At 32.9% G+C, this 24,124-nt stretch overlaps 1 protein-coding gene across 1 annotated transcript; it reads right to left on the minus strand.

Moving 5' to 3' along the window:
* Nucleotides 1-12,221: 12,221 nt before the first annotated feature.
* On the minus strand, nt 12,222-15,732 carry GLYI-1 (putative lactoylglutathione lyase). The gene is made up of 9 exons (XM_003517016.5): nt 15,536-15,732; nt 15,057-15,252; nt 14,839-14,963; nt 14,641-14,705; nt 14,221-14,433; nt 14,086-14,133; nt 12,968-13,075; nt 12,611-12,751; nt 12,222-12,492 (listed from the first exon to the last, which is right to left on the minus strand). Exons 1-9 carry the CDS (start codon nt 15,633-15,635, stop codon nt 12,451-12,453), a joined length of 1,038 nt encoding a protein of 345 aa, XP_003517064.1. The 5' UTR covers nt 15,636-15,732; the 3' UTR covers nt 12,222-12,450.
* Between the last annotated feature and the right edge of the window lie 8,392 nt (nt 15,733-24,124).

The following is a 24,124-nucleotide window of genomic DNA, read 5'->3' on the forward strand; positions in this document are numbered from 1 at the left end:
TGAGTCATCAATGTCAAGAAGTTCCCACAATGTATTGTCCATGATGAATGAGAGTTTATGAGAAAAATAAATGGTTTGAAGATGATGAGATATTGAAGTTAACATCAGTACATTACTTATATTTATACAAATATGTTGATCATTTTCATTCATTGTCATCTCGGTCGCTCCTTTTCTGGCATAAAACTTGAAGCACTACAAATTCCTGACAAGTGAATAGTAGTCTCATTTACATCAATGCAATCTGGGCCATTGATTGTCGTCGATGCTATCTTGGATACTGCTTTTCTACCATAAAAAACGAAGCTTTGTAGGATTCTTGACAGGTGAACAATAACCTCGTTTACGTTAATGCATTCTAGGTCGTTGATTGTCATTGGTGATATCTTAGCCACTGCTTTTCTACCACTAAAGATGAAGCTCAGAAGGATTCTTGATGGGTGAATAGTAACATCATTTACGTCAACGCATTTTGGGTCGTTGGTTGTCATTGGTGCTATCTCGGCCACTTTTTTCTTCCACAAAAGACGAAACTCTGCAGGATTCCTAACAGGTGAACAATAATCTCGTTTACATCAATGCATTATAGGCCGTTGATTACCGTTGGTGCTATCTTGGCCACTGCTTTTCTACCACAAAAGACGAAGCTCTACAAGATTCCTGAAGGGTGAACACTAACATCATTTACATCAAATTTTGAAGTAATGATTTTTTTTAAAATTTTGGGGCACTTTTTTAATGCATTTTTAGGTCGATTGGAGTCATGAAAGTTATATCATCGACTTCATCGACATGAAAACTATTTGGAATGAATCATTATTTGAACTAAAATAACTGATACACATAATCATATAAGTGGCAAAAGTTTGATAATAAATTGTTAATGACAACAAATTAACATATCAACATAAGTAAATTATATAAACAAATACTGACAATAATTTCTCAATACACAACATGATAAAAACAAAAGAAAAATACACGATTAATCACCAAAGCCAGTGCCACAAAGTCTAGGCTTCCTGTTTAATGTCATCTATGTCTACGAGTTTCACATCTAGGAGCTTGCCTATTTCTTGTCGGTTTTCGATGAACTCGTCCATGCTTATGTGGTTGAATATGTTCATCGGCAACAACAGGTTGCTCTTCCAGGATGAACTCATTATAATTTAGATTAAAATTTGTTTGATTTGTTGATTGGGAATTGAGATCGTTTACAAAGGATGTTAAAGAACTTCCAACTATAGCTAGGTGAAAGGATGCAAACGAAGGAATGAGTATACTTTGCATGTAAGCATAAGCAGATTCTGGTGTTCGATTTGTACCTATAAGGTTGCTCATAAAGTCTTCTCTGCTAACTTTGAATAAGTGTGAATTGTACCTATAATGTTGTTGAGGTTGTTGTGGAGTGAATTTAAATGATTGAGGAGGTGGTTCTAGTCTTTCATCTTGCATGTTGACAACAACTAGTAAGCTTTGTGGAGAGGGGGTATTGCGATGGAAATGAAGACTTTGTTCAGTTACCATCTCTGGAGTTGACCGAGATTTGTCGACAACTCATTTGTTGAAGATATCCTTGAATAGGTTGTCCGGTTAACACATATTAGCTTCTTTCTTTCAAAATGGAAATCCATTGTTGATGTTCCTCTGCCCAATTTGTGTCACTATGTCCTCTCATGTTTGTTTGATGGAGTTTGTCAAGATTATGCAGTGGGTTTGGTATGTCTTACCAAAGTCCAAATTGGAGTTTGACCTTGTTGATTTCATGTCATACTACCACTGGGAAACAAATTAAAACAACACAAGCACTCCATATTTTGAAATCCTTTAATGCATTTGTTTTGGAAAAATTGACTCATACCCTCAATAAGACATCCAATAAAATTGGAAAAAATATGGGTTGTAATTGGTGTTTTAATAAATAACATAAAAATAATTTTGAACCTCCTCGTTATGCATATTATCCAATCTTGACCTATAGCCTATAACATTACCTCATATGATTCCAGAAAATCGTAGCCCTTTACAACTCCATCTAGTAAAATATATAATATATTAATGTCAAATACTTTACCAACAATGAGTTATTTTGAGTGAGCAATCTTTATTTACGTATTTGCAAGTGAAAATGATGGTTGACGGCTCGACCTTTGATTGAATGAATAACATGTGATACCATGCTCAAGACTGTAACTAGGGGTATGCAAAAACTAGTTTGGTAAGAAAACCTAACTAAATTGGTTTCAAATTGTTTTAACCGATTTGGTTTTATATCTAAATAGTCAAATTGATTTAGAAATTGGTTCAAAACCAAATTGGTTTTTAAAAATTGGTTCTGAAATGAACTAGTATTTAACCAGTTTTAAACTAATTTTAAGAGCCAAACTAGTTTCGAACTGGTTTTCGAACTAGTTTTTTTAAGTAAAAAAATATTTAAATGAAAACCAGTTCAGTAACTGAATTGGTTTCAAATAAAAAAATATTTAAAATAGTGCAGTCATTTTTTCTTGAACTAGTTTGGGAAAAAATAAATTCAGTTTACGTTCGGTTACAATTTGGTTCAATGCGAACTGATTATTTTGCACACCCCTAACTGCAACAACAATGTACATCCACCCATATTTTTGGATTTTGGAAATATTGCTCTACACATTTCTCTATACAAATGTGTTAAACATGTTGAACCTCAACTATACCATCCAACCTATTCTAGATCTACTAACAAAGGTATATATATCAGGTGAACTATGTTTCCTAACTTTTTTGGCATAAAGACCCCCCAATTAATCCTAGAATGTATGCTTTGCAATGGACTGCTAATTGTTGCTGAGTGGGTTCTTTTGGGAGAGGAAACATATTTTCTTTTAACCACCTAAGTTTCAACATTAATCCCACTAATGTAACCTTTGGGGGAACAACACATAGATATTCTGCTCACATTTGTTCCCAATCAAATTAAGTTGGGCTAATAACTGTTTTTCCATGGACTCATAAACTCAGATGAAGAGTGACATCTTCTAAAGTTATTGTGCATTCACCAATTGTAAGATGAAATATATGTGACTCAAGTCTCCACCTTTCTGCCAAAGCAGTTAGCAAAGCGTCATTGATTTTAAAATGTCAAAGCTTTGCAACATCATAAAACTCAACTTGAACCAACAAATATTTGAATTCTGGGATCTGGAGCAGACATACTTTGAGCATATAACTAGATAACATCATTTGCTGCCTGCAAAAATGAAAATAACAACACATGCATTGACATTATGGTATGAATATTTTAAAGCGGTAATATAAATAACATTCAATAATGCTTAACATATTACATACTTGTCCAGATCTATGAAGGTGTTGTTTCCAAGAAAAATAGGCATTTGCAGGTTCCATGGTTTAGGATTTGTTACTAATGTAAACAAGATGTTAAAGAAGGATATATGACAACAAATTTAATTGAGTTTGTGCATGTATGTGGGGTCATTACATGTGTTATATTTATAGGGAAAAATTAATTCATTAATAGTAACAATTTATATCAAAATGATCATAATCGTTCAATTTTGATAGTTTGATCTCAATCGTTCTTTATTAGTGTGCTCCAATTGGTGTTACCATAGGCACTCATTTTTTTGGTGGAATCTTGACCATAGCTTTGTAAAGTGTATGTGACAAATCATTACTTATTATAAATATAGTTTGCATTGAGACAGTTTGAAACATCACCTCAATTAAAAATACTTGATCTCAACCTTATTGTTACCCAAACCATGACTTCATCATCAATCACTGCAATTGTGTACTACAATGGTATCATCACAACAACTCAACATAGGTCAACGTTTGTAAGCAGTAAGTCAAAGATACTTCAACTTAACAAGAACATGTCACTTGAATCCTTGAAGCAAGTTATTCAAAAAAAATTAGTCTACCATATGGTAAAATGGTCAAGCACATCCATTATGGATTTGTTGGTGATTGTTTTTGTATAGAGCATGCAAGTTGTAAGATGATGAGGACACATTCACTATGTCTTCTTTATTCAGGAGACTCCACAACCACACATGCGTTGAGTTATATGTTACCATTAAGGATACACTCACACAAACATATGCATAACCACTACCAATTTCTACAAGCTCTTGAAATTTGGAGGGTTTGGATGAATGTCTTGATGAAACAATGAACCTTGAATTGAGTTTTGAAGAAAAACTTAAATTACTTGATTGTTATGTTTATTATTTCATGATTTTTAGTCTTCATGTGTGTTGTTCGTTGTTGTATTACTATGTGTTTGCAGATAGTTGTGTTTAGTTTGTCACTTTCGTTGTTGCTAATTTCTTAGTTTTATAATAAAAATAGTGGTGATATTTAAAAAACGTTTTGCATCAGTGTGTCAGGGAATCCTTTGCTTTGCATCAGGGCGTTAGAGAATTCGATGTTTTGCGTTAGTGTTTCAGGGAATCCTTTGCTTTGTGTCAAGGCATCAGGGAATCCGATGCTTTAATTAAAAATCTAAAATAAAAGATGCATATTGTATCTTAAAAATGAACGGTTCACATCACATCTAAGATTTTTTCTATATATACAACACATATTCATCTTAATTTATACATCCGCACAACACTTTCTTTCTCAATTAACTTTCAACTTTGCAAACAAAATACACATGTCTTATTTATCTATCTATTGATTAGTGCACTACAATGGTCAAATAACCAAATAAGATGAAGGGGATACATTTGAATGCCCCATCATAGTGTTCTTTACATCAAATCGAGATATCACACTTGAAGTCTTGAAAAAAAATCCACCAAAAGATCAGACTTCAACCACATGATCGAGTCAATAATATCTTCTTTCGATACTCCTAACTAGTTGGATGCAAAATGCTGAAGTTTATGACAGTCAAAATTGCTGAGGACAACAATGATAAAGGTTTGATTGATGTTATTTGCCAACATGAGATTATTTCATCTATCGAATTGTATGCAAACATTGAGCTAAATACGCTTCTCACCCCAATTCCTCAGTCAATACCGCACGAATCCCATTATAATTCATATCCCCAATCCAATTTTGCACATGTATCAAATGCAATCCCATCATATACTTATGAAGATTTCTACCAACCGACATTAGATTTAACCCAACCACAAGGACATGAATTGCAACCAACCACATCTTCTTAACACAACTTCTTCCCACACCATTTTACACCAATTTGTTAGCCTCATAATCATTTGATCTTGCTGAGGATCAATCTCATGCATATTGTAGTACTCCTAAAGCAGAGCCTATCCCATCAACTCAACCAAATGAGCCTGAATTTGCAAACTTCGGGTCACCTAATGAAGAACTCAATCTCTTTAGTGATGTTGAAGATGAAATTTTATGCAACCAACCCCATGAAGAACGTGATGAAGAGTTTGGTCTTATACCTCCATCAACAATCGTACCATCATATGACATGCCAACACACATGCATAATGTTGACCTTGAATCTAATTTTCAAGATTCTGAATACGATCATATGTTGAATTGTAAAGAAGTTCAACATTTGGTGAAAACCTTATTTAAAGGGATGTGTTTTGAAACCAAATAAAAAGTTCAATATGCTTTGCAACAGTATCATATGAATAAAGAAGCTAATTACAATACCAAACTATCAAATCCAACAAAGCTAATTGCCAAATATGATGATGAGGATGTGCTTAGAGGTGCATAGCAGCATACATCCTTACAAGTAAGAAATGGAAAATTAGAAAGCTCCATGAACCCTATACATGTTCAAATTATGTCATATCACAAGATCATGCAAAGTTATCTTACATGTTCATTAGTAAAAGTATCCCTACGTTGATCGACAATTATCCATTAACTTTAGTGTCAACTTTGATAGCACATGTCAAAAGCATTGAAGGATACACTACAACCTATAGGAAAGCATGGTTGGCAAAGCATAAGGTCATTGAAAACATCTATGGCAACGGGGAAAAATCGTACCACAAATTATCAAAATTGTTGCAAGCTATGCAAACATATCTTCCTAGTATGGTCATAGAGAAGGAAACATTGTCAATACTCACCAAACAAGGTACAATAGAGGGTGTCTTCAAATTCCATCGTCTTTTTTGGAGTTTCAGACCATGTATCAATAAGTTTCAATATTGCAAACCCGTTGTTCAGGTCGATGGAAGTTGGTTGTACAAAAAGTACAAAGGGTCTCTACTTGTGGCAGTTGCACAAGATGTGAACAACAAAATCCTACCAATAGTCTTCATCGTTGTCGAAGGTGAAACAACAGAAGCTTGGTTCTTCTTCCTCAACAATTTGAAAAGGCATGTCACACCACAAAATGGTCTTCGTTTGATTTCAGACAAGCACAAGCCAATCAAAAGTGCCTACTCAAGATGGGATAGTGGGTGGACACCAGAGAATTCTATGCACGTGTTCTGCATTCGAAACATTACACAAAATTTCACAATGAAATACAAAAACAATGACATAAAGAAAATTGATTATCAATATGGGTGAGTGTCAAACTTCTTTCTCTTCATAGTAAATATCACTTAATTTTTTATTATTCATAATATTGAAATTGTATGTTTTTAACTACTCAGCATATGCAAGGACAAAGTTTGCTTTAAACTACTATTACAACAATTTGAGGGAGGAAGCAGATAATGAACGAGTCATTAATTGGCTTAACAAGATTCTACGAGAAAAGTAGATTCTCGCATAGGATGGAGGGTGACGATGGGGACACATGACCACTAATCTAGATGAGTCAATCAACTCAGTACTCAAGAAAACAAGAAATCTTCCAATAAATATTTTGGTCAAATCGACTTATTTAAGGTGTAATAACTTATTCAACCAAAGAGGGAGAGAAGTCAAAGCAATGATTAGATCTGACCATGCTTATACAGAAATAATAAACAAGGCTATGGAAGATGCACAAAGAAAGGCCAACTCTCACCATGTTCTTGAGTTTGATCAATATGATATACGATTCATAGTGCAAGAGGCAATTAACCCAAGAAAGGTGCAGCCAGTTGGAAATTTCACGATTAGCTTAGATCAAAGGTGATGTGATTGTGGTAAATTCCAAAAGGTACACATGCCTTGTTTGCATGTTGTTACTACTTGTAAGCATGCTCACCATGAATATAGGGCTTACATAGATCTTGTGTACACATTGGAAAGTGTCTCAAATGTGTATAGAGGATTGTTTGAGGAATTGCGCAATGAAGCGTATTGGTCATCAACTCGTGTTGAAAGTTCAAGCAACAAAGTTAAAAATAAATTGTTTAATTCTATTCTAATTCATGTTAACTTAAATCTTTTTTTAGTTCAAGTAAATTTGTGGGGTAAATACAAATTTTATTAACAAAAAATTAATTTTTTTATAAAGACATAAAAAATATAGGGAATAACTAATAAAAGACATAAAAAATTACAAAACAAAAACAAATTATTATATTATTTGTAATTCTATTCTAATTCATATTAACTTAAATTCTTTTTTAGTTCAACTAAATTTATGGGTTAAATACAGATTTTATTAACAAGTTAATTTTTATTTTTTTAGAAAGACATAAAAAATATAAAGGAATAACTAATAAATGAAATAAAAAATAATTACAAAACAAAAACAATTAAAAACAAAAAAATATCAATTAAAAAAAATGAGTTAAGAAAAAAAATATAAATGAATAACTAATAAATGATAAAAAATAATTATAAAAAAAATTAAAACAAAAAATTATCAATTTTAAAAAAAAAACTAGTTAAGAAATTGATTCTTGAAAAAAATGGTTTCTTAACTAAGAAAAAAAAAAGCACGGTATGAAATTAGTTCCTGAAAAATTAATTTCTTAGCTTATACAACAAAATGTATCATTTGTGTAATAGTTTTTAAGTTGTATTATTTGAGTATTTTTTTTTTTTGTTTTTTTATAATATTGGGGTAAAATTCTCGATCACCATCACCCACCAAGAAAAATGTTATTTTCTTTATGTCGTTGCACGTATATATGGAAACCGTGTAAGGAGTTATTTTGCTTCTAAATTATTGAACACCATCCCCCATGATGAAAGATTTTTGTGTTAACTAGCTTAGAAAAACGATACAAAGCAGAGAATAGTCAATTGAAAATTTCCCAAACTCAATATTTTATAGGTGTTAGCTAAGACATCCGAAGGACTAGAGAAAAAGTACACAAAGCCACATTTCAAAAGGAACCAAAGAAAAAATGGTTGAGCCCTCATAATAGAACTAAAATTCTTAACCTCGTGTAAGCACTTAACTAATACGGATTTATGCTCTTCAAAACCTTGAGGACTCTCACTACTTCATTCAACACAATTGCTGGGTCAGTAGTGTCAACTCCAACCATTGCAGCCAATAGTTCAATTTTCTCCTTTGTTTTTCCATCAAACTGCAACTCATCCAAACTCATCACTTCATCATCTGATGCATCATCACCTTCCTCATTGGATGAATATGTGTCTGACTTGGCACAAGAATGCTCCCCAAGAACATCACAATAGCCAGATGAATCTACACTTGGTGTGAAGCAATTGGAATTGTTCAGATCATTGAATTCCATGGTAGAAAACATGGAGCTGAATGTGGTGAAAAGGGTGTGATTGTTTGGAGTGAAGAGGCTGAAAAAAGGGTAGGGAAAATATGGTAAAGTGTATTGTTCTTGTTCTACAAAGGGTACCTTTGAGTTTTCTCTGCCATGATCCATTGTTGATGCTGAGGAAGAACACTTAGAAAGAACAACGGGTGTTGATATATATAAGGAAATCAGTGCGTGCCTCTTGAAATGCCTTAATGACAACCGTTATCAAGTTAGGTCAAATGAAGAAAACGTAGAGAGTAAAAGTAATAAGGTAATTATGGACCAAGGAAAGAAAACAAGGTAATTATGGCCATAATAATTCAATTGGACCATAGTTTTGGAAATTTGGGTGAGGCCTAATACTTTTAATACCCATCTTTTGAACACTGCTGTTTTCCTATATAGTATATTTGACTTCTGTAACTTTACAAATTATATTATATAACTTATATTCCCTTTTGTTACTTCATCTTTTATGAACATTAATGAGTTGAGGTTCCATATGCCCCACCCCTTTCTCTTTGACACACATGCTAGTTCAGGCAAAAATGCAAATGCACTCAGCCACGCACTTACAATCAGACACAATTAAGTACATACATGATTGATGAAACTAGATGAGTAGATTCCGCAACCATTGTATATGTTTAAAGATAAAGGTGATTTTGTGGGTGTGCTATGATTGATTAATTTTTTTATGTAGTAACAATATGTACACATGTATTTTCAATATGTGTGCCACCCTATTGGTTATTCAATAGGAATTTGGCTCATCTTAACAAGTTGTAACCATTTAGAGTGTGTTTGTAAACATTCAAATGCCCTTGAATGAGAATTCAATAAATTTCTTCTATCACGTTTAAGTTTCTTAGAATATGGAAAGTGGAGGTTGAAATGGAACAAACATGCCTTTATTATACATGTTAGTATGTTGGTGAAGGGTTTACTAAATGGTTCGCAAGTGCAATTTCACCAATAATATTAGGTTTTTTAGACTCATAGTGATCACATTCACTACATTTGTCTACAATTTCTCATAATGCGAGAAATTATAATGAAATAAAAAAACTATCATCACAATTTAAAATCTTAACGTTGATTGTCAAGAAAGGCATTGTTCACTTCTAGAAAGTCCATAAAATCCATAGACACATAAATCCATTGACACAAGGCTTCTAGGCAAAATTAAATGGCAATGGACATTATAAAGCCGGGACCAGGATAAGGACCAAAAGGAATAATAAGTGCCTAAAGCAGAGCTATGAATGGGAATCAAATCTGTCCTTTTCTGTCCAGCCTTAAATGAATCCTTCCTCCCAAAATGATGTCTACTACTAACTAGGAAGGTAAAACTTAACTTCAGATTAGATTGAATATGATTGCTTCCTATCATTCACTTGAACCACTAAATCCTCTAATGAAACCTAATCCTACCAGATATCAAGTCAACGCCTCACTGGCCACTAGTCATTGTATGATTTCAGGTTTGGTGTGTTTAATACATAATCAAAACGCATCACTACTTCACTGTGGTTAATTTTGCACCATATTATATAAGGATCTAATTGAAATGTACCAACACAAACACACTATTATTTAAAATCACAAAATTATGAGTCCTACTTCTTATTTAATGAGCTTATTCATAATTTTATAGTTTCCAAGATATTTTAAGAGGATATTGGAGGTATATTGCAGATACTCGTATTCTTGACATAATGGATGCTAATGCTAAAAGAAGATTGTAGAGTTAGTGATGCTCTTAGTTTCAGAAAAATGAGTCATCTTCAGTTTTAGTCCCTAACTTTTAAAATCATAATTTTTTGTCCCTATATTTTTCAAAATACCCAACTAGTCCCTAAAATCATAAGTTTTCAACCCCTTTAGTGTTAACTATAAGAAATAAAGTTTGAGTATTTCCAAAATACATGAATGAAAAGTCTAGGACTAAAACTAAGGATGAACAATTTTTCAGGAACTAAAACTATGATTAACTCAATTTGAAGGGTTTATCAAAAGTTGAGGACTAAAACTAAAGATCGACATTTTTTTTCATAGTTTTTTTAGTGTATATATTTTGGGGGAGAAGAAAAGAATAGAAATAAAAGAATGATAAATATAGTAGATAATTTTGATGAAAAGAAAGAAAACGTTAAACTGTAAGATAAAAAAGTAACAAATATAAAGTTACAAATAGAATAAATACTAGTTTTGAAATTTAGGAAGTATTAATGATATAATTAAAAAATTGTCAGCTCTTGAAAAATGACACAATGAAAACGTACATGATTTCTTTTGAAGCAAATTAAAACATACATAAGAGGTTAGAGTTCACATATAAAATGCTAAACAAATCCTTTTATATACAAATTGAAATACATGATTTGATGTTTAGTGTTTGATTTATAGGGAAAATAAAAGATTTCATGTTCATACACATAAAACCCCACCTTTTTTCAAATTAATCAATGGAGCGATGGCTGGGGTTCGTCAGATTGGAAGAACAGTTCTTATGTTAGAACGGGTTCTTACCATTAAACAATTAATATTGATTCTGATTTAGGATCATATGAGACCCTCGGACTGAATGGACCGTTAAAAAATAAAATGCGGAACCAATTTTGTTGGAGTAAAAAATTAACAAAGTTTTCAATTTTTGATGTGGCGATCTGAAACCTACAAAAAAGTAATTTAAAAATTCAAAAATTGGTTTTTCCATAGAGATACTCTTAGAACTTTGCTGCCACAAAAGTAGTAGAAAAAATTTAGGAAAATGTCGTGTCCTAAGAATACTAGTTAAAGTTTATTAAAAAAAGTACTAGTTAAAGAATCAATAAAATTATTAAAACTCATTGAGGAAATGTGTTTAAAAATACAGCGAAATGAATTAATAACATTTTTTTTATCAAAAACATTTCGCTTTGAATTGATTCCTTAACAAATATACAAGTGTAGAAAGGAGGGCAACCTAGGGATTCAAATACCACCCCTAACCTTTAACTCTAATGAGGTAATAATTTGAAAGAGTAAGCTAAACAATTTATTTTGTAAAGCATAAGACAATTCAATTTGAACTAAATAAAAATGTTATAAGCCACAAAAAAAATTCTAAATATTTAACACAATTACAATTCAACATCTAAACTCAACCCCTCGGTTTATCTCAACCTGTTTATTCAATTTAAATAGCAAAATAAAATGTTTCCAAGTTTATTTGTCTTTGAAAATAAAGTGCCCTATTGATTGATACACACCATTGTAATTTTCTTTTAATCATGTTGAATTGTTTTTACCTTAAAAGTATCTTACAGGTATTTATTATATTTTAGTTATTCAAAAAATGTTAAATAATTTTTCTGTCATTGTTATGAACTTATGATAAATGCTTTTATTAATTATCTTATACTTTTGTTAATTTACGAAGTGTCCCAAGAAACCAGTTAACACTCACCTTCCTTATAACAATATACTATAATTAAGACCTGTATAGGATACTCCGGGAAATTGGCACTTTTTCAAGTGGCAAGGTCAAAGTTACTACGTGCCATGATATAATTCAGAAACATGCAAATTGGACAAGAAAAAAACTTCGTGTTATTGCCAAAATCATATGTGTAAGTGAAATTGTATAAAGCTAAAGATGTTTGTTGCAAGAGCCATATTTGTACAGTCATTATTCCATCATCTACAAAAAAATGGACTTGCGTATGATACATTCACTGACTCAAAAAAAAAAAAAACTTCAACAAAGAATACCATTCCTCTGCCACAGGTTTTGATATTAAGCCTCACAAAATGGCCATGATGACGACTCGCATAAAAACTACTCCAACTCCCTACGAAAGTCAACATTATCTACAAAAACCTGTACATTAGAGTTGAGAAAAAAAAAAAAGTTATTCTCAACACAAATGCTTCACTATAAGAAATAATGAATAAACAACATAATGGAAATAATGCTGAAAATGACCAAAGAACCATACAGTTTTCCAACCATCAGGATCAACACACGATGTGATCTTTGTCTTCATAACGGGTATCGGTCCAGGTTCTCGAGTAATCTTTCCTCCTGCAAGTTTAATTGCTTCTGCAGTTTTGTACACATCATCTGTGTCTATTGTAATCTGTGAAAAGAGAATGAATAGAAGAAATTATCATAAATGAATGGCAAGAAACGTTTAATGATGAAACACAACAAGGTAGCAAGCATTTCAATAAAAATCTCACGAAAATTCAATCATTTTGTAACTACGAAAAAAAGCAAATTTGGAATAATGAATACTACTAGCAGATTCAAATGATATTATGATGAATAAAAAAGGAGAGGAACTTCTGCCTACCTGAGCATAAGCATCTCCTTTATCATAATTTGTGACTCCATAGTTGTAAGTCAATTCCAGGACAGTATTTTTTTCCTCTGGACCATAACCCAGTATTCCTATTGTACTCTACCAAAACGGGATGAAGAAAAACCATAAACGATCGTAGGCGAAGAAACAGATTGCATGCCCAATATATCAAATAAGTCACGGGAAACAAAATTTGGGCCAACAAAGCAAGCATGATTAACCAAAGAATGGTAAAGCTGACTTAAACCTCAAAAGACCAATAGATGATACATATATTTCAAAAGAAACATAAATTTGAAAGCATTAGCTAGTTAAAAGATGCAGAATCTTTCCCAAAAAATGAGGGAATAAATTGAAAGCAGCATGCTCATAACTAATTTTCTTTATGAAAGATGCTTCTCCCATTAGTTGTTTTCCTAGGTTATATTGGATGATAGTTCTTCAAGTTTGTGTCTTCTTGACAATTGTAAAGCTCGTAGGGAGACCAGTTTGCTAATCTTCATAGGTAATTTTAAGGACAATTACATACATAGACAATTCAAGTGACATCTAAAACCAATTAAATACAAATGGATTGTATTAGCGGCGGCAACAATAAAATCCTCAGTGTATCATTAGTATCCTGTTCATTTGTCTGTTCAAAACTACAGATGGACACCTATGGAATCATAACTCAATAAAGAAGAAAAAAGATGTGCTATATTAGTCATTTGGTAGAACACATACACAGAGCAGTCTTCCATTCTAAACAAATTTTGATTCAGCATAGTGCTGAACGGAACATATTTTTGCACACCACCAAACAATAGGCAAAAAGGACAACACACATACACATATGATCATAGAATAGTTACTTTTTGCAGTACAAACCCACGCAAGATATTGCACCTTAGAGACAATTGATTACAAAGGAATGTTGTATCTATTGCCCTGGGGTTTAATTTTTCCACACAGATATAACGTAAGCAGCAGCGCCCCCACAACAATCATAAATAAACCATAAATTCTCATTATCTTCTAATTTTTAATTTTTAAGTACTTAGGCATATATTTGATACATTAAAAGATGCCAGTGCCAAATATATGTAACAAAATAGATATCAATGCACCTTAGATTCTGGATCATCTTGTGTTCGAAGTAGCTCCATACCAAAAGCCTAAGCAGCAAGCAATCACAAACAATTCAATGTTGTATATGGAAATAAGAAGACTGTAAAACAACATAAAATTGCATTGACCCTCACCTTCTCATAAAATTTAATGGAACGATCAAGATCACCCACTCGAAGCATTACTTTGCACAAAGGCTCCGGAGAGGGAACCCTTTCCAAAAGTTCAAATTGATAACCATCAGGATCTTCAATATATGCAATTGTTGTGTTGCCTCCCTTGACAGGACTAGGCTCTCTAGTAATTTTTCCACCCTTGGCTCTAACAAGTTCCACTATTCTTGAAATCTAGTGAGTAAATATAAAGACAAGGAAATCATATTATACATTGGTCAAAAAGAAAAAAGAAATCCCAAGTAATAACCAGAACTGGATCTCCATTCCCACAACAATAACAAAAAGATACATTTGGAATAGTTCACACTTCACACACAAAAATACATTACACCAGTGAAAGATGTTTACAAATGATGACAGTTAGTTTAGCAAACTCACATCATCAATAGCAATACCAAAATGGCCAAATCCATCTCCAATGTCATACTTCTCAATCCCGTAACCTGAAAAATTGTTAAAGGAAAACCAACATTAAAAGAACGGTTTCCACTGCTCAAGAATGCAAAACTGGTTTCACAAAATGCAAAGTTCAGTAAGTAATTATCAGGAATGCCAACAAGTTAGTCACACTATTACTGTATGTCAGTTCAACAACAAAGTGTGCATCCTCAGGCCCATATCCAAGAAAGGCATTGGTATATTTCTGCTCTTGCATGTCACGCTTTCTGAGCAACTTCATTCCAAGGCACTCTCTATAAAATCTGAAATCACAACAAGTTTGTCCCTCCCATGAGAATGATCACTGTAGAGAATCATACATAACAATTTTGTAACTAATTTAATCTTGGACATACTTTATGCTCTTGTCCAAGTCCCCAACACGATACACAACATGAAGCATTCTTCTCTTGTCATGTTTGACCCAATCTAGCACATTTTCTTGTGTAGCAGCTGTGGACATGTTTCCGAATGCCATCACTCTCATGCACTTATCATCATGTCTCAAAAACCTAGAAGCTTTGAGGCCAAACTTATGAAACTGTCTAATGCCTACATAAAACAACCCAACAAACAATCTCAGTTCATAAAAAATTACACACACAGACACCTCAACATGCAAGAGTACTACCAACCCATGTTAAAAACATGTCATGTGTCAAAAACATGGCAAAATGCAACATTTATACAAACAAGCACAATTTCATAATGAAAGATAGACAAAAATAAACCCATTTTAAATTGGATACAAAATCAAAGGGTGGATGAAAAAAGATGCCAACTTTGGGGGACTATTTGCAAAAGGGTCAAAGAAAAAGAGATTATTAAAGCTTACCGCTACCAAGACGAAAAAGAGAGAGCTTTTGAGAAGGGTTGCAAGAGGCGAGGGAGGGCAACATGAAGGAAGAAAGTGAGGGACGAATTGAAGAAGACATTTTACTGAGTGAAGTGAATGTGGAATAGAAAAGAATAACAAACTCAAATGTTTAAAGCAAAGAATATCATAGGGCTTTTTTTATGGTATGGGAAGATGATCAAATGGTTTAAATACGGGAATCACGAATGATTCAGATGGGTTCGATAATATTAAGGAATTTTCTTAATTAGATCTGGACCACGAATTTATAAATAATAATTTTAAATATTTAAATATTAATAAGTCCAACATTAACAATCATATCTAACAAACTTTTTTTTTAACATGTTGATACTTTAGTTAATAAAAGCATAAAATAAATTTCAATAGCCTATCTGAAACAGAGAATTATAAATAGTCAATTAAAATGATCCGAAAACACTGGCGATCAATGTCCTCTAGATCATTCTTCAATGTCTTTACCATTCACGTGCTTGTATTTCATCCCTTATCATTAATCGATATACCTTTAATCATAGTTTTGATGATCATGCAGACAATCATAGCTAACAACTTTTGATAGTATGGTATGTTTGAAATTGCTGTGAATATTAGATTATTTCGATAACATATTCTATTTATTTAGTATTTTCATATAATTTATATCACTGACATAAAAATATTCACAAATATAATTATTTATATTATTATACTTTGATCTAAACATTTATCTTTACAATTATAATAAAAAAATACACATGAACTAAATTTTGTTAAAAAAAAAAAACTATGGATCAAATTATAATATTATAAAGACACTTTTCCTTTTATATATTAATCATGATTAAAATCTATGGATAAAAAAGTAGAATTCCTTGCACAGACATTTTTCCTTATAATTATACTGTTTACATAAGAAAATATTGTTATAGTTAATTATTCACTTATAAGTTATTTTGATTTTAGCTTCATTTTTTAATTTAATTTTGATATACTATTATTTAGGAGTGGAAATAGACTAGGGCGGTCTACAGGGACCTACGACCTGGCCTACATAAAGTCTGGCTTAGACTGACCTATTTAATTAAAAGGTTAGGCTGAGATTTTTTTTTTAAACTTATTAAATTAAATAGATCAAACTTAGGCTTATAAGCCTAATAGGTCAACCTATATATATGTATATATACTTATATTATTTTTTGGGTATAATTAATTTTTTTAAAACTAATAGACTTTGATTACACATTCCTACTCCATAACTTTCATTCCTATGATCAAGTAAGACTTTATTTACAATTTAGGTATGAGTTATGTGTCTCTTTATATTCCTCATTATTTTCATTGAGTTTTTTTGTTCCTGTTAACGTTTCCTTTCCTATCACGTTACTCCATATCAAAGAAATATTAAAAATTTAATGCGAAGAAGACTTTTAAAAAACTATCAGGTCAGGCTAGGTTTTTAAAAAAATCAGATCAAGACAAAATAAAAGTCTTTGATAAGCTATAGGTCAGGCTCATGCCTAAAAAATTCATCCGTAAACTAGGTTTAGGTCTTTTAAAACCTAGTCTGACCTATTTTCATCCCTACTATTATCATAAAGATTTTACAAATAATTAAAAATTACCATAAATATTTTTTTAAACTAATTATGATTAAAATGAATATTTTTCAATTATATGGAAATTTAGCATTACATAATAATAGAAGTTTTTTATACTGTAGGTATAGTATAATTAAATTCTTCATTTTTAATCGTCATAATATTTGTGTTTAAGTATTATAGTTACTATAATTTTGTTTCCTTTAAATTTTGTTGATGTGATTGGATTGTCTGCAGTCATGCTGCCCCTGCAACAGTGATTTTGACCATTGAATTTAAATCTAATGGTTATTAAAAATAGGAGTATAAAAATATTTATATATTTAATTATAAAAGGCTAATATGCTGCCATAGTGGCTGTACGAGACTGTTGTTATATATATATATATCAAAGATCAATTTCTTATTCTATATATGAAGGAAGAACAAGTTATCAGAATTAGCCTTCAACACATTATTACTCTTTTGGCCACTTTGTTTTCTAGGAGAATAACACCAAAGTTGTAGCTGACCACATTTTGAAAAATATATGTTGAATCCAGCATAATATTGAATCTCATTTTACTTTTCTAGGCTCATAATTATATGTAATGAATACTAATAATGATTTTTATGCTTTGCAGCACAATGGATTTTGCACATGCTACAAATTCTTTAACATTTATTATTTACAGCACAATGAATTTTTTTATTTGAGTGATCAAGAACATTTTTTTTTTTTGGAAAAAATGTAAATTATATTAAATCCAAAATGATACAATAATAAACGGGGCATATCCCGCAATTAAAGAAAATCAAAAGTTTCCCTAATACAAGAAGACCTATATCAAGATGCTAAAACAAATGCAACAGGTGCGCTTGTCTATAAATAAGAAACTTAATCTTGCTAATAATCTCTATTACTGAAAATTGATAATCTTCAAAAATCAGCTTGTTCCTAGATAGTCAGATGCAGTAGACTGTAATTGCTATAGCCAGACAACGTAATTTTCCTTGAACACCTGATGTGGATCTGCCCCTAATTAAAGAGTCAGTAATGCGCTGTAAAGAAGTGAAACGCCTGCGAAAAGGAGCCAAATCACGAATGTGAGTCCAAACTTGGAAAGATTTCCCGCAAGAAAAAAACAAATGAGCATTTGACTCAGCCTCATTTGAACATTTTTGTCAAGAGTAAACAGCCGGTTCCTTTTAGCAAGCCACAGAATGAAAGACATCTTAGGGGGGATTGATGGGTTCCATATAACAGAACACCAACTAACAGTAGGCTTGACACCTCTAATGTATTCATAGACTTTGCCAACAAGCAATTGTTCATTGGTGTTCCAAGATTGAATCCTCTTTTTGCCCTCTTCCGTACTTAGCTCTTTGGAGATAATAAAGTCCCTTATTTGAATGATTTTCTTTATCAAAACTGAATCTGATGAAGAAGTATTGTAATTCCACACATCGCTCCCTCTGAAATAGTAATGGTGAACCCACCGAACCCATAGAGAATCTTTCTTACAATGAAAGTCCCACAGGATACAGGAAAGAAGCACAAGGTTCCAGTCCTTGAGATTAAAAAGGCCTAAACCCCCTTTTTTTTTCGGAGAACAAACTACTGACCAAGCAACCAAGGGCTTGTTTTTGCCAATATCCGCTTTGCCCCACAGAAAATTACGGCACGAAGCGTTGATCTGGTCCATAACAGATTACGGCAAAGGAAAAATTCTCATCCAGAAATTCACAATTCCTTGAATAACTGCTCTGATCAACTCTAACTTACCTGCATAAGATAAAGACTTCTTGCTCCATCCCTGAATCAGGCCAGTAATCTTGGAAAGCAAGGAAGCATAATGACATACATTTAATCTAGATGATAAAACGGGAACACTCAAGTATCTAAAAGGGAAGTCACCCAAGTTAAATCCAGTAAGCTGCTGAATATGAAAAAGCTCATGAGGCCTAATACCGACTAAGTATATGGCAGATTTATCAGAGCTGATGGAAAGCCCTGAAACCCTACAGAAGTGCTGAAGGTTGGCAAACATAGTTGACACAGAAGGGATATCTCCTATAGATAAAAGCATAATATCATCTGCAAAAGCCAAATGAGATAGTTGAATACTTGCACAGTTAGGATGAAATTTAAAATTGGCATCATCCTTAAGGCTGCTCATATCTCTGGAAAAGTACTCCAAACAGAGCACAAACAGATAAGGGGAGAGAGGATCCCCTTGTCTAAGACCCCGCTGTCCTTTGAAGTGACCATAAATGGATCCATTGACTGTCACACTAAAGGAAGTGGAAGAAACACATTCCATGATCCAAGTACAGAACTGGGCTGGAAAGCCAATGGACTTAAGCATCCAATCCAAGAATTCCCAGGAAATGGAATCATAAGTTTTATGCAAGTCAATTTTCAGGAGGCATCTCGGAGAGAATCTTTTCCGGGCATATTTGCGCAAAATCTCTTGAACTAGGAAGATATTGTCCATCATCTTTCTATTCTTAATGAAAGCAGTTTGAGTTTCCCCAATAATAGTCTCAAGCACTAGGGCTATGCGATTGGCCAGAATTTTAGATACAATCTTGTATAATAAATAACAGCAAGATATGGGTCTAAAATGGTTAACCTGGGAGGCCTGATCATGCTTAGGAATAAGCGCAATAATAGCATGGTTGAGCTGTTTTATAATTTTTCCAGTTGTAAAGAATTCATTAACCGCTGCAAAGATATCATCACCAATGATATTCCAAGCCTTCTTGAAGAATAAAACATTGAAACCATCTGGCCAAGGAGCTTTATTGTTATCCATCACAGAAATAACGTTCCAAACCTCTTGCTTAGAAGTAGGACAAAGTAAGGCCGCAAAGCAATCGGTGGGAACCTTAGGACCCCTGTTGCAGATCGAAATGGAAGGAGTTTGGGTCAGCTCATGAGCACTAAACAAATTCCTAAAGTGATTCACAAAAGCAAGGGCAATTTCATCTTGGGAGGAAGTGTTATGCCCATCCTCTAGCCTTATGGCAGAAATAAACCGGTTGTGTCTGTTGCGCTTGATTAAAGCATGAAAGAATTTGGAGCATTTATCAGCCTGCAGGAGATATTTGATTTTGATGAGCTAAGCAAATTTCATAGACTCCGCTTTTCTAAGAATAATGGTCTGCCCTCTAGTGCGGTTTGCCAGAGCAAGAAGGGAAGGATCCTGAGGATTTTGCTTTAGAGAATTAAGCACACTGTTATATTCAGCCTCAACTAGCTCTACTCGGTTGGAGATGTTGCTGAACTCCTGCTTAAAAAGATTATTCAAGGGAGCTTTAAGAGCTTTCAATTTCTTACAGACCATGAACATGCTACAGCCATGAATATTTTGCTTCCAGCCATCTGCAACAATTCTTAAGAAATTTGAATGATCCACAATAGCATTGTTGAATTTAAATGGCAAATTCCCTCTAGGCACTACCAACTCAGTGGTGACAACTAGAGGAGTATGGTCTGAAATAGAAATAAACTTCATAACTTCACAAGTAGAATTTCCAAAGGAATTGAACCAGGCCTGGTTACATAAAGCTCTGTCCAGTTTGCTCCACACCCTGCCATTAGTCCACATGTACAAGGGGCCATGAGTGTTGATGCTCCCCAACCCCAGGTCAGAATAGCAATCAACAAAATCTTGCAACTCATAAGCATTGGGCTCAGCTCCATTGAAACGGTCGGTGGGAGACAAAATGGAGTTGAAGTCACCAATGAGGAGCCATGGGCAATTCATATTAGCATTGATACTATTCAGATTTATCCAAAGAGATCTTCTTGTCATAATGGAATGAAGACCATAGATGAATGAAACCTGGAAGCGCTTGGCAGTGGTTTTACAATCAATAGCACAATAAATCAATTGGGCATTTGACTCCAAAACAAAAAGATGAATCTTATCCTGCTTCCAGAGGATAAAAATTTTGCCAGCATTATGAGAAGCGAAGTTATGGGTGAAGTGTCAGTCACCAAACTTTCTTCTCATGATTTCCTCAACTGAAGTCTTATTCAACTTAGTTTCCAACACATCCATGACATTAATTTCCTTGCAGCGAAGGAAGTTCTGCATCACATGATGCTTCAGAGGCAAATTAAAGTCTCTGATGTTCCAAGAGGCAATAATCATGGATTCGGACGGGAGGAAGCCTCCTCAACCCTAGTTACAACTTTATGATTTCTTCCTCTTTGGACATCAGCTTGCATATCCTTAATACGGGTTGTCTTTGTGAGTGACACTTTTTTACCTTTTTTCTAATGTTTTATTTTCACGTGAACAAACCCCTCTTCTATAAAATCATCCAACTCAGTGTTCCCTATTTCTTTGAGGTTAGAAGAATTCTGAAGGAAAGGAATTTTTATATATACGTCAAAACAGGATTGGGATATTGTCCCAACAGACTTCCTATAAAAGTGCAAACTAATAATTCAATCAAAACATATTCAAATAATATCCATTTCATACATAATTTGAATTAACAATGACCACTCATATAACAAACTACAAGCTAAAGCTTTATCTAATATCATAATCAAATTCCTGAATGAAATATCTATTTAACCTTTTGGTCTGTTCAGTCTAGAAGCAAAAGTGTGTGGGCCTCATCTTGCAGATCTATGCTGCTTCATCAACTTTTTGCTTTTGCTTCAAGATGTGACTCACTTGCTTCTTCATATTCAGAACCTAGTGAGCAAAGATTTGAAAAGTTTTTTATTTGCAATTTAAATTATCTTCCTTTTTAATCTGAAATGGAAAAAAAAAAAAACTTTATACAAAGATTTCAGAATGCGGCACATATGCTTCGAGTGCTTTCATTCTTTCGGCATGGGTAAGTTGAAGGTCTTTCTGTCCATCAAAATTGGCAGCAAGATTTTCTAGAAACTACTATATTTTCTAATTCTCTAAAAGTTCTTGCAGAAAATCATTCCTTTATGTTCTCAAAATAAGGCTAATAAAATTATAAAAAAGAATTGCTTATGGTTGTGTTAATTTTAATACACTGTTGATGAATGGATATATAATTTGTTGCGGATAAGTATCTAATTATATATATTCATTGCAACAACCTCTTCTACTGCAAGCATTTATTCAATTTAAATAACTATTTATCCATAGTATTTTGTAGAAGTGTGTGCTCCCACTCGTTTGCTACTTCTTCAATTTTCCTAGAATCACTTATGATAATTGGCAATTAGTACCCCTAATTGTAGTTCTAACCACATTTCATTAAACATTAACAGAGAAAGAAATAAGTCAAGGTCTAATCAAGTGCATGATTTTATAAGCCCAAAGAAAGAAATTAGCAAAGCATACTTAACATAAAGTTGCATTTTCAAAAAAATAAAGAGAAAAAACCAATTTGATAGCCAAGAATCTAAACAAATAAATATTTCCTAAAGAAATTTATTGGTATGAATTTTACTTACTTTTGACTCCAAATATCCTCCCAAGATTTTAAGGTGATCTCCAGTTGTGGGCTAGAGATCCAGACAATATCTCACGCGGACCTGTGGCATATCCACTGCAAATCTTCGTATCACATAATTGAAGCTCTAATGGGTAGAAACAAAGAAACTGAATAAATTCAGTGGACTAAACAACAATTTTATCTATTCTAAAGGATTGGAAATATAAGACGGTGAGAGGCAAGAATTTGTGGAGTTAAAGAGCCTTGATTTATGCTAATAACGGTTACTATGATTGAATGCGTCAACATTTTTTTTTTTTTGCATCATTTCCGTAATTCAATCATGCTCATAGAATGGGGTCTCCAAGAATATAGGGAGTCAAAGCATTAAATGTTGGCAGAATAATATGAAAAGGCAAAAATATTCTCAGAGTCAAGACTCCAGAGCATTGCGGAAGAGTTAAGGAGTTAATGCTATTATCAATTCTCAAGGAACTAGCTTAATATTGCATCGAGAAGACATCACTCAGGGATTTCATAAAAATAAGAGTGCATACCTTAAATGTTGTGGAAGCAATAGCAAAAGGCATAATTAGATGGCATTATAAGTGATTGGAGTTTAGGCGGGAAGAATTGCTCCAGACATAACTGGAGTTAAAAATATTAAGATTTTTAATCTTTTCTTTTTTAAGTGTTAATTTTTAATCTCTTTCTATCATATTCCTCCGTTCAGAAAAAAAAACTTTTAAAACCTTAATCCAATTTCAAAAGGTTTGTTTGAATTTGAATAAGTTATTAAAAAATTTAGCAAGTAAAGATTATCAGGTCAGATGAAAAAGATTAATCTTGAATTAAGGTTTAAATGTCTTTTTTAGGTTAAGGTTCAAATGTTGAATATGAGATATATTCAAGTTTAATAGTTAAGTGAGTCTAAAATAAGATTGTATCTCAAGATTGATATATGTGAAAAAAATAATGATTTAACAAGTACCATGGAGATTTTTTTTAAGAAAAAAAAAGAATATCACACACACATATATATATATATATATATATATGATCAAGAATACAAGATCAAACGGACGGATACGAAGTAAGAATGATACAAAAGTGCATGCAGCGTTAAACAATTATCAATAAAGTTGTAATAAAATTTAAAATGCAAGAAGCATAAAAAAAAACAAAAACGACGACAAAACCGAACAAAATCTGTGAGGGGAGAAGAGAAGAAAACTATAAATGAAATTAAAATGCAGGAAGCATAAAAGAAACAGAAACGACAACAGAGCCGAACATAATCTGTGAGGGGAGAGAAGAGAAGAAACCGAAGCGGCGGCAGAGCCGCAAAAGATCGGTTAAGAGGGAGAAGAGATGTGAAGAAAAACTTTCAGTTTATTGAACTCAAAAGAAAAGCTTACAAAGATTTTTTCTCCGCAAAGCTTCTCTCTCTAACACTTCTGTCTGACTAGCCTAAAAAGGGGTCCCTCCACATTATGTCTGAGGTCTCCTTTTATAGCTAATAAAAGAACTATTTGCTACAGTACCG

The sequence above is a fragment of the Glycine max genome, chromosome 1, assembly GCF_000004515.6.
Source record: "Glycine max cultivar Williams 82 chromosome 1, Glycine_max_v4.0, whole genome shotgun sequence".
NCBI lineage: Eukaryota > Viridiplantae > Streptophyta > Magnoliopsida > Fabales > Fabaceae > Glycine > Glycine max.